This window comes from Eptatretus burgeri, chromosome 14 (genome assembly GCF_056783735.1).
Source record: "Eptatretus burgeri isolate ZD-2024b chromosome 14, Ebu_testis_v1, whole genome shotgun sequence".
NCBI classification, from domain to species: Eukaryota; Metazoa; Chordata; class Myxini; order Myxiniformes; family Myxinidae; genus Eptatretus; species Eptatretus burgeri.
In genome coordinates, this window is record NC_140974.1 from 32,322,149 (window position 1) to 32,334,261 (window position 12,113).

Here is a 12,113-nt window from a genome sequence, read left to right on the forward strand (position 1 = left end):
TGTGTGTGTGTGTGTGTGTGTGTGTGTGTGTGTGTGTGTGTGTGTGTGTGTGTGTGTGTGTGTGTGTGTGTGTGTGTGTGTCTCTGTCCTCCAGAACTCCAAAACCATGAAACATCCTGGCCTGAAACTTTGCAGGCATACTTTGGGAACTTCAAGTGAGTGGTGAGTGAAAACTGGGTGTTTGGGTAAACTTAAACACCGCTTTTGAAGATAATTATTGGCCTCATTTAATTATCCTTTATCAAGGCTTCATCATCGGTCAGCACGCTCTCCCTCGCTGGGGTCTTAATTCGCCTTTTTTTTTTTTTTTTGGCCCGCTCAACAATGCCCTGACTTGAAACAGGCCGCGATGGTTTCTTAAATTGGAACCCAAACGCAATTTTTTTCCCCCTGAAAAACAATGACAATCACTCATCACGGTCTTAGGGGAAAAGATTGAATTTTTTTTTTTTTGCCAATCACAAAGTGTTGAAAAAATCCCGATAGAGTCAATTTATTATTTCGCCAGTGACGTCACAATATGAACTCACCTTGATGTGAAAAGCACTTTTACGTAGAGAAACAGCGCAGGTCGAGCTCGGATTCCGATACCGATTCAACAGTCATTAGCAACACTGAAGGTTCTCAGTACTGTATGTTGAAACTGATCATTGGGATTTTGAAGAAACTATTGGAGACAAAATTCGTGATGGATGCGCTTTCGGGGGAATTGTGGAGCCGGATCGTTTCGAGCCTTGTGCGAGCGATTCAGAGGAAGAAGGCGGAAGTGTTCGTGAAGATGTAAATGCAAAAAAGGGTTTGATTTTTCCGTTCAATTAAGGGTTTATAATATAAGGGAGAGATTTTGTATTCATTGTTAAATCGGTTTATATATTACTCGAGCAGAAATACCCGTCATCGCCTGACAGCACGGGCACCGCCCAGCACACTCGGACATCGGACAAAATGGGCAAACAATGCTTTGTCCCACTGTCGCAGGATGACCAGGTGTTTTGTATGTTCAGGGATCATCCTGTTTCATACTGTTACGGTTGTGGAAATTCGCAGAACACCATAATGGTCCTTGGTTCAGTTATATTGCTAAGTGTGTGTTCAGTTAGATTTCCCCACCGTTGTTTAATGGGATTTATCCGCGTGGACAGGGCTGTGAATCTTCAGGTTGCCGTTTTTCTTTGCTATCGTTATTTTGGACCAACCGCTTCACACAACCACCTTAACCACAACCCTCATAACCACACCACCGCGTTTCCACCTCGGCACACGGTTGCCAGAGGCCTGGCCTTCGTCGAGGGAAAGCAGGCGGCCCCCGTTTCCCCCCCTCCCCCGGAAGAATGGCGTCTCCACGGTGAATTCCACCCTGCTGTGGAAGAAGACAAATGCAGCGGTGAGGGAGCGTCCCCGATTTGGCGGGAAAACACTCCCGTCGAGAAGGTTCCCGCATGTTCTGGGAGGTTTCCCGGGCGAGAGCGGAGGGCGGAGCGTGGGTAATAAAAAGGGCGCACGGAGCGTTCGTTCTCTCTCTCGGGCGTTGCTGGATCTCTCTGGGGTTGCTGCCGCTCTCTCGCTGGGGTTGCTGAATCTCTCTTGCTGTCGTTGCTGAATATCTCTCTCTCTCTCTCTCTCTCTCTCTCTCTCTCTCTCTCTCTCTCTCTCTCTCTCTCTCTCTCTCTCTCTCTCTCTCTCTCTCTCTCTCTCTCTCTCTCTCTCTCTCTCTCTCTCTCTCTCTCTCTCTCTCTCTCTCTCTCTCTCTGGAGGTCTGGGCGTCACGAGGGAGACGCGGGCTAGAGGCGCAGCCCTGCTGTGTCGCGCGAACCTGCGCGTGCATGTGGGGAGAGCTGGCTCTCCCCCCAAGAGCTTGCCTGCCGCTTGGCAAGGCTTGGGCGCAACTGCGGCTACGCTAGCTGCCGTGGGGACGGGACGTCGCGACTCGCCCCATCAAGGCACCACGAGGGTGCAGGTAACCTGCAACGGTCTCGTGGGGCCCTTTCGGTCACCAAGGCCCCACGTTATAAAGGCCCACGGGCCCAGTCTGACTCCCTTGTCTTTGAGGGGGTCTTTTTCCTGGGGTTTTTCTTTGAATGCATGATGTGGCACCGAGTCCGTAAGTAAAACCTGTTAAGTGAATGTACATGGTAAATCATAGTCGGTTGTAGTGTTTTCGCCTTGCCCGTGTCTTTGTCTCCGTCCCGCAGTCTTCAACAAATAACTGCATGCGTGTTTTTGAATTCCGTGCCTGTATATACCTGCATCCCTGTATACGTGTGTAGTAAAATAAATGTGCTTGTGTGAATGTTAACCCATTCGTCGTGTCTTTTTTTCCCCCAAATTGAACTGCTATGTTGCTTTCGGAATACCAGTTGGTTTTTGAATACCGATCATAGAATCGGGTCCGGCGAGGTCTAGCGATAATACCCGCTCGGTTATCCCAGAACGGAACGAACCGCTGAAGCGGTTCGTGTCCAAACAGGCCTTCGCCGAGGTACGGTCCCTCGGTAGGTTACCCACGCGAATACTTAGGTATATCGATATTCGGCGATTGACCCTGTCGCGCGCGGGTAGAATACGGACTGGGCCGTGGTGGGATTAAAAACCCACCCGTGACTGGTTTCTGGCGTTGTTCCAGAAAGTCACGACTGAATTGTCCGTTCGGTGGGCGAGCGGCCGGTCACTTGCACGCCGGGCGGGCGGAGATTCGTAACAATACTTTTCCCAGATGCCATTTGTGTCCATGTTCCACCGTAATGTCCGTGAGGTGTTGATATCCCTCCCCAGTGAATGAGGATTGTGAAGGGGGGAGGGTGGAGGAAGGGTGTGGGATTGTGTCGGAGGGGGGGGTAGTGGTGAGTATTGCGGGAGGATGGTGGAGGGGAGATGTGGAATGGTGGTAGGTATTGTGGAGGGGGTGTAGGATGGTGGTGGGTATTGTGGAGGGGGTATAGGATGGTGGTGGGTATTGTGGAGGGGGGTGTAGGATGGTGGTGGGTATTGTGGAGGGGTGTAGGATGGTGGTGGGTATTGTGGAGGGGGTGTAGGATGGTGGTGGGTATTGTGGAGGGGGTGTAGGATGGTGGTGGGTATTGTGGAGGGGGTGTAGGATAGTGGTGGGTATTGTGGAGGGGGTGTAGGATGGTGGTGGGTATTGTGGAGGGGGGTGTAGGATGGTGGTGGGTATTGTGGAGGGGGGAGTATAGGATGGTGGTGGGCATTGTGGAGGGGGGTATATAATGGTGGTGGGTATTGTGGAGGGGGGGGGTACAGGATGGTGGTGGGTATTCTCAGTTTGCAGATATCCTGTGCACTTCATTCCCAGATATCCTGTGCACTTCATCACGCACAATAGACCTGTCTATGTTGGTTGTTCCTGTCATCACACGCACAATAGATTGTTCCTGCAGTTACAATGCCGGACCTCGGCACATGTCCGGTTTTTATTTCGATACCACGTGCTGGTGCTCGAGGTCAAATGGAGGAGTGCTTTTTAAATCTATTTTGCAAAAGCAAAAACAAACGTCAAATCACATCATTGAAGGGGTGCTCTGCTCGTTTTTGTTTTTATTTACACGTGATCTGGTGTTGTATGTGTGTGGGTGAGCACGTGTGTGTGTGCTTGTTGTTGTTTTTGTATTTGTGTCACGGCTAGTTTCGTATCCGGGTTGGGCATGATGAGGTGTTGGTTGCGCGAGCGCTGAGGTTCTCATTGGGTGTTGTGCACATGTGGGTGCAGTGTTTCGGATCAGGTGTTGTTTGTTGCTCACCTTATCCAGCCGTTTGCACCATCCAGTTTTTGCCATTTGCATCAGAGGTTTGTATTGTGTGGGTATGTCCACCGTCTCCCCAGTTAGGCCACCAGTGCCATGCTTCCAAAAGGTTGATTTTGGTTGTTGATTGATTTTTGTTGATTTTGGTTGATTTTTATTGCATCGAATAAGCAAGATATTTATGTCAAATGACTGCGGAATAAAACTAGAAGGGCACTCGGTGCAGCGCATACTTCCACCACGCAATGCCTGATCCAGTAGAATATATCGGGGGCAAGAAGTTTTTGAAATAAATAAAAAAATAAGTTTTTGAAATATTATGTTATATATTGTTTTTTGGCCCCATCTCTCAATGGTGAAGAATCAATCTAAAAATTAAAAAATTCTCGTATCCGGATCTGCCTTCGGATCCTCACCAAAATCAAATCAATTCGTACTTGTTAAATACCCAACCTGTCCACCGAGTTTCATCCAAATTTGTCCAAAACCTTTTGAGATATTGTGCTATATATCATTTTTAGCCCAATCTCTCAATGGTGAAGAATCACTTAAGAAATTCTAGTAGTCGGATCCGGATCCGGACCTTCACCAAAATCTAATCAGTTCATCCTTGTCACACACCCAACCTGCCCACCAAGTTTCATTCAAACCTGTCTGCAACTTTTTGAGATATCCTGTGCACAAACAAACAAACAGACAGACAGGGGTGAAAACATAACCTCCTTACACCTTTGGTGGCATAGGTAATTAGTCAGGGACTTTATAATTAGACATAATTCGTCGGTTATTTTTGGTGAGCACGAAAACACACACAAAAGATTGATGCCGCTTATGAAGATGAAATTTTTACGATCTCCTATTGCAACGAATTATTCTTTGTTTCATGAACACAGGTAAACACAAACTTTGGCCTCCTCCACATGCCGCTTTCAATGCAGAGATTAAACTTTGACAGATGACGAGAACGGCATAGCTAATGAACACGATAAGTTACCTCCTCCTCCATCTCCAGCGTGTAGGTGAGGACGTCACTGTGTGTCGCCTGGGAAGGCCTCACCCAGTGTAGCGTAAGCCAGGAAGGACCAGCTCGGCTCAAACGAGGAGGATCTGGTGTCGGAGGTGTTCCTGCAGTTACAAAACTCACTTCTTCGCTGTAACCACTGTTGTGGGCGGGAGAGGGTGAGATGTTTGAGAAAGTCGAAATTACGAAACGACGGAAAAATTTGGTTCTCATTTTCTGCATTTTATAATCCAAAAGAACAACTACGCTTTCCAAAAGCGAGCCAATAACTCACCCTTGGCTCACAAGCCATTGTCTCAGAATGAAAAAGAAAGAGGAATCAAGGCATTGTGAAGAGGTCACAGAGAGATGTCATGCAGTGACTAACCTGGTTCCCATACTGTTGCACGCAGCAAGGCGGAAGGAATACGACCCTGCGGGTGTGAGACGCGTCATTTTGCACTGCTTCTGGTTGCCATGGTAACATTCTTTGAACACAATTCCTCGCTTGCCCTGCACACAGGGTTCATTAACAGCGATGAAGTCAACCTTAAGGCATCTGTGTAACCTATCCCTTCAATAAAGCATTCAGTTAGTTACAAGTCGATTGAAGTTTTAACGTTATCCATTCAATGTCAAGACAAAGTGTGCATTAAGAACTTTATTTCTTGAAGCTAAACAATGGCCGAACTCGCAGAATGCGTTTTCCTGAAACAGCAAGGAATATTAAGCTCCTAGTTGCCAAGCCACAAACAACCTGCCCAATAAGTTGGCGTGTTGTTCAAGTCTACACCACCCTGATTCCAGGCTCATTGAGGTCTTAAACATATAAAATGGCCAGGAATACATTACCATTGTTCAACAAGAATGATCGTATTGCCTCCAGATCTCTTAAACAGGAAATTATGAAAATAGAGAGATCAAAAAAAGGAAGCAACAAGATAACTGAATTCAAATCACTTTATCATATTGAATCCATCTCTATGTACAAAAGGAATCACCATACTGTCATACACACAGCTTCTGGGAGGTGTCCATTTGGAAACCACATAGAGTGCAAATAATTTCAAAAATTATCAAAGAAGCGACTACAATCAACTGACGTATGAGTGTGCTCGTGTCCAATTCAGTTTTAATATTCAAGCCATCAGGATATGAGACGGTGACATCTACCTGCAGCCATTTTAAACGTGATGCATTTACATTTTACAAACACAAAATGGGAGGGGGGGAGAGGGGAGGAGGTTTACAAAAAAAAATTAAATGTAGGAAGGGAAGGAGGGAGGATAAGAGAAAAATGGGTGAGATAGAGGATTGGGTGGAAGAGTAATGGAGGAAAGAGAATGTTTGAGATATGCAGTCTTGGAGTCTGACATTCCACCGTTCCTGAATGTGTAAAATGATAGCTCGCTAACAGAATGCCAAACTATTGACTGCATCGTCAGTCAGGAAGAGGTTGATTCTTCTCCAAGGGCTGCCAGGATAGCCTCGATATGTGCACACTGGCCATGAGCTGACTATAGTCTGTGTTTGAATCGTAACCCAGTTATAATCTCTCATCCTGGTATTTTGCATCATGTAGGGACAGGCACCAACTTATGTACCATCCCTCAGATGGATGTTAATCCAGAGGACCCGTCTGCCAGCAATGGTAGTTTTGTGGAGGTTAAGTATCCCACAGTATCTTTCCTGAAGAGTAAGTGAGTTATCGTCGGCTCCCCAAACAAATTACAAATTCCTGCCCTTATGACAAACCACCCAGCATAACCAAAGAAGCCCAGGATAACCAAACCGGTCCAGCAAGGTCCAGCATTACCAAACCGGTCCAGCATATAATCAAACCGGTCCGACATATAACAAAACCGGTCAGACATATAATCAAACCGGTCCGGCATATAACCAAACCAGTCCGGCATATAACCAAACCGGTCCGGCATATAACCAAACCGGTCAGGCATATAACCAAACCGGTCAGGCATATAACCAAACCGGTCCGGCAAATAACCAAACCGGTCCGGCATATAACCAAACCGGTCCGGCATATAACCAAACCGGTCCGGCAAGGTCCAGCACTACCAAACCGGTCCAGCATATAATCAAACCGGTCTGGCATATAACCAAACCGGTCCGGCAAGGTCCAGCACTACCAAACCGGTCCAGCATATAACCAAACCGGTCCGGCATATAACCAAACCGGTCCGGCATATAACCAAACCGGTCCGACATACAACCAAACCGGTCCGACATGTAACCAAACCGGTCCGGCATATAACCAAACCGGTCCGGCATATAACCAAACCGGTCCGGCATATAACCAAACCGGTCTGACATATAACCAAACCGGTCCGGCAAGGTCCAGCATTACCAAACCGATCCAGCATATAATCAAACCGGTCCGACAAATAACAAAACCGGTCCGACAAATAACAAAACCGGTTCGACATATCATCAAACCGGTCCAGCATATAACCAAACCGGTCCGGCATAAACAAAACCGCTCCGGCATATAATCAAACCGGTTCGACATATAACCAAACTAGTCCGGCATATAATCAAACCGGTCTGACATACAACCAAACCAGTACGGCATATAACCAAACCAGTCCGGCATATAACAAAACCAGTCCGGCATATAACCAAACCAGTCCGACAAAAAACCAAACCAGTCCGACATTAAACCAAACTGGTCTGATATAAAACCAAACCGGTCCGACATTCAACCAAACTGGTCTGATATATAACCAAACCAGTCCAACATATAACCAAACTAGTCTGGCACAACCAAACCAGTCCAACACATAACCAAACTGGTCCGGCATATAATCAAACCGGTCCGGCACAACCAAACCAGTCCAACACATAACCAAACTGGTCCGGCATATAATCAAACCGGTCCGGCACAAACAAACCGGTCCAACACATAACCAAACTGGTCCGACATATAACCAAACCGGTCAAACATATAACCAAACCGGTCCGGCATATAATTAAACCGGTCCAGCATATAATCAAACCGGTCCGGCATATAATCAAACCGGTCCAACATTTAACCAAACTGGTCTGACACATAACCAAACTGGTCCGACATATAACCAAACCGGTCCGGCATATAACCAAACCGGTCCAACATTTAACCAAACTGGTCCGACACGTAACCAAACCGGTCCGACATATAACCAAACCAGTCTGACATATAATGAAACCGGTCCAGCATATAACCGAACCGGTCCAACAAATAACCAAACCGGTCTGACACATAACCAAACCGGTCCGACAACTAACCAAACCGGTCCGACATATAACCAAACCGGTCCGGCATATAATCAAACCGGTCTGGCATATAACCGAACCGGTCCAACAAATAACCAAACCGGTCTGACACATAACCAAACTGGTCCGACAACTAACCAAACCGGTCCGACATATAACCAAACCGGTCCGGCATATAATCAAACCGGTCTGGCATAAAACCAAACCGGTACAACATATAACCAAACTGGTCCGGCATAACCAAACCGGTCCGACATATAACAAAACCAGTCCGACATATAACAAAACCAGTCCGGCATATAACCAAACCAGTCCGGCATATAACCAAACCAGTCCGGCATATAACCAAACCAGTCCGGCATATAACCAAACCAGTCCGGCATATAACCAAACCAGTCCGACATATAACCAAACCAGTCCGACATTTAACCAAACTGGTCTGATATATAACCAAACCGGTCCGACATTTAACCAAACTGGTCTGATATATAACCAAACCGGTCCAACATATAACCAAACTAGTCTGGCACAACGAAACCAGTCCAACACATAAGCAACCCGGTCTGGCATATAATCAAACCGGTCCAGCATATAATCAAACCGGTCCAACACAACCAAACTGGTCCGACATATAACCAAACCGGTCAGGTAAATAACCAAACCGGTCCGGCATATAACCAAACCGGTCCAACATTGAACCAAACTGGTCCGACACATAACCAAACCGGTCCGGCAAGGTCCAGCACTACCAAACCGGTCCAGCATATAACCAAACCGGTCCGGCATATAACCAAACCGGTCTGGCATATAACCAAACCGGTCCGGCGTATAAACAAACCGGTCCGGCGTATAAACAAACCGGTACAACATATAACCAAACTGGTCCGGCATAACCAAACCGGTCCGACATATAACCAAACCAGTACGGCATATAACCAAACCAGTCCGGCATATAACCAAACCAGTCCGACATATAACCAAACCAGTCCGACATATAACCAAACTGGTCTGATATAAAACCAAACCGGTCCGACATTTAACCAAACTGGTCTGATATATAACCAAACCGGTCCAACATATAACCAAACTAGTCTGGCACAACCAAACCAGTCCAACACATAACCAAACTGGTCCGGCATATGATCAAACCGGTCCGGCACAAACAAACCGGTCCAACACATAACCAAACTGGTCCGACATAACCAAACCGGTCAAACATAGAACCAAACCGGTCCGGCATATAATCAAACCGATCCAGCATATAATCAAACCGGTCCGGCATATAATCAAACCGGTCCAACATTTAACCAAACTGGTCTGACACATAACTAAACTGGTCCGACATATAACCAAACCGGTCAGGTAAATAACCAAACCGGTCCGGCATATAACCAAACCGGTCCAACATTGAACCAAACTGGTCCGACACATAACCAAACCGGTCCGGCAAGGTCCAGCACTACCAAACCGGTCCAGCATATAACCAAACCGGTCCGGCATATAACCAAACCGGTCCGGCATATAACCAAACCGCTCCGGCGTATAAACAAACCGGTCCGGCGTATAAACAAACCGGTACAACATATAACCAAACTGGTCCGGCATAACCAAACCGGTCCGACATATAACCAAACCAGTACGGCATATAACCAAACCAGTCCGGCATATAACCAAACCAGTCCGACATATAACCAAACCAGTCCGACATATAACCAAACTGGTCTGATATAAAACCAAACCGGTCCGACATTTAACCAAACTGGTCTGATATATAACCAAACCGGTCCAACATATAACCAAACTAGTCTGGCACAACCAAACCAGTCCAACACATAACCAAACTGGTCCGGCATATGATCAAACCGGTCCGGCACAAACAAACCGGTCCAACACATAACCAAACTGTTCCGACATAACCAAACCGGTCAAACATAGAACCAAACCGGTCCGGCATATAATCAAACCGGTCCAACATTTAACCAAACTAGTCTGACACATAACTAAACTGGTCTGACATATAACCAAACCGGTCAGGCAAATAACCAAACCGGTCCGGCATATAACCAAACCGGTCCAACATTTAACCAAACTGGTCCGACACATAACCAAACCGGTCCGACATATAACCAAACCAGTCTGACATATAATGAAACCAGTCCAGCATATAACCGAACCGGTCCAACAAATAACCAAACCGGTCTGACATATAACCAAACCGGTCCAGCATATAACCAAACCAGTCCGACATATAACTAAACCGGTCCGGCATATAACCAAACCGGTCCGACACATAACCAAACCGGTCCGACATATAACCAAACCGGTCTGGCATATATAATCAAACCGGTACAACATATAACCAAACTGGTCCGGCATAACCAAACCGGTCCGACATATAACCAAACCAGTCCGGCATATAACCAAACCAGTCCGACATATAACCAAACCAGTCTGACATATAACCAAACCGGTCCGACATTTAACCAAAATGGTCTGATATATAACCAAACCGGTCCGACATTTAACCAAAATGGTCTGATATATAACCAAACTAGTCTGGCACAACCAAACCAGTCCAACACATAAGCAAACCGGTCTGGCATATAATCAAACCGGTCCGGCACAAACAAACCGGTCCAACACATAACCAAACTGGTCCGACATATAACCAAACTGGTCAAACATATAACCAAACCGGTCCGGCATATAATCAAACGGGTCCAGCATATAATCAAACCCGTCCGGCATATAATCAAACCGGTCCAACATTTAACCAAACTGGTCCGACATATAACCAAACCGGTCAGGCAAATTAACCAAACCGGTCCGGCATATAACCAAACCGGTCCAACATTTAACCAAACTGGTCCAACACATAACCAAACCGGTCCGACATATAACCAAACCAGTCTGACATATAATGAAACTGGTCCAGCATATAACCGAACCGGTCCAACAAATAACCAAACCGGTCCGACATATAACCAAACCGGTCTGGCATATAACCAAACCGGTCCGACATATAACTAAACCGGTCCGGCACATAACCAAACTGGTCCGACACAGAACCAAACCGGTCCGACATATAACCAAACCGGTCCAACAAATAACCAAACCGGCCAAGCATAACCAAACCGGCCAAGCATAACTAAACCGGTCCGGTATATAACCAAACCGGTCCAGCATAATCAAACCAGCCCAGCATGATTTACTGTCAAGGTTATTCCATCCAAACTTTATTTTTAATCCAAAGTCGAGGCTCGTGGAGGAAAGATGGAATGTATAACAAATCAGGATGTAACACAACAAAAGGAACAGTAGAAAGAGAGGGGGGATACACCAACAGCATGGATCAGGAACAAAATGGAGGGAGACTGAGAAATAAGGGATGAGGGGAAGAATGAGGGCAAGGGGAGGAAATGGGGAGTGGAGAAGATGGATACAAAAACAAACTCTCAGGAAGGAAAACAAAAAAACTTGAGTTCCAAACTCAAGTCCAAGTCAAATTTGAACCATCCTCATATTAGGCAGACAGTTATAAGAGCTAAAGGGGTATAAACTGACCATTTAATGAAATATTTTTATACGAGTAAAAGGGGGCTCCCTGTTTTTTTCAAAGTCGTAGCATATTCACTCAGCTGGCTCACATGTTCCACTTCGTAGATTTCAGAACAACATGTTTCCATCAAAATTGGCAATATCATATTGTTGCGAATTCGCGCCCGCCGGCGTGCGGACGGCCACGTCACTCGAATCGCGACCGCGTCGCCCACCGGACGGACAATTCAGTCGTGACCCTCCGGGAACTATCGCCCAGAGCCAGTCACGGGTGGGCCTTTCGACCTCACCACAATCATGCCAATCGGCCACCCGCGTAGGATAGGGTTGTTCGCCAAACTCGACCTACCTAAGTACCCACGCGGATGGTAAACCGGGCGATCGTACCTTGCCGCAGGTCGACTCCGGACACGAGCCGCTTGGGCGGCTCGTTCCGTACTATCGGGATAACCGAGCGGTGTTATCGTGGACCTCGACGGTTCAGATTATTTACCGGGCATTGCACCCACTACGAACCCTTTACGTGA

The 12,113-nt window shown here is 46.7% G+C and overlaps 1 protein-coding gene across 8 annotated transcripts in view; it reads right to left on the reverse strand.

Annotated features, from left to right (window-relative positions):
- The window catches only part of LOC147012911 (fibronectin type III domain-containing protein 3B-like), a 173,612-nt gene that overhangs the window by 67,555 nt on the left and 93,944 nt on the right, over nt 1-12,113 (reverse strand). For all 8 annotated transcript variants that reach the window (XM_085854257.1, XM_085854261.1, XM_085854260.1 and 5 more), the window contains 2 exons: nt 5,147-5,271; nt 4,753-4,918 (listed from right to left, as the gene is read on the reverse strand). In XM_085854257.1, the coding sequence (XP_085710383.1) occupies nt 4,753-4,918; nt 5,147-5,271 (291 nt within the window). The remainder of the gene's footprint in view (nt 1-4,752; nt 4,919-5,146; nt 5,272-12,113) is intronic.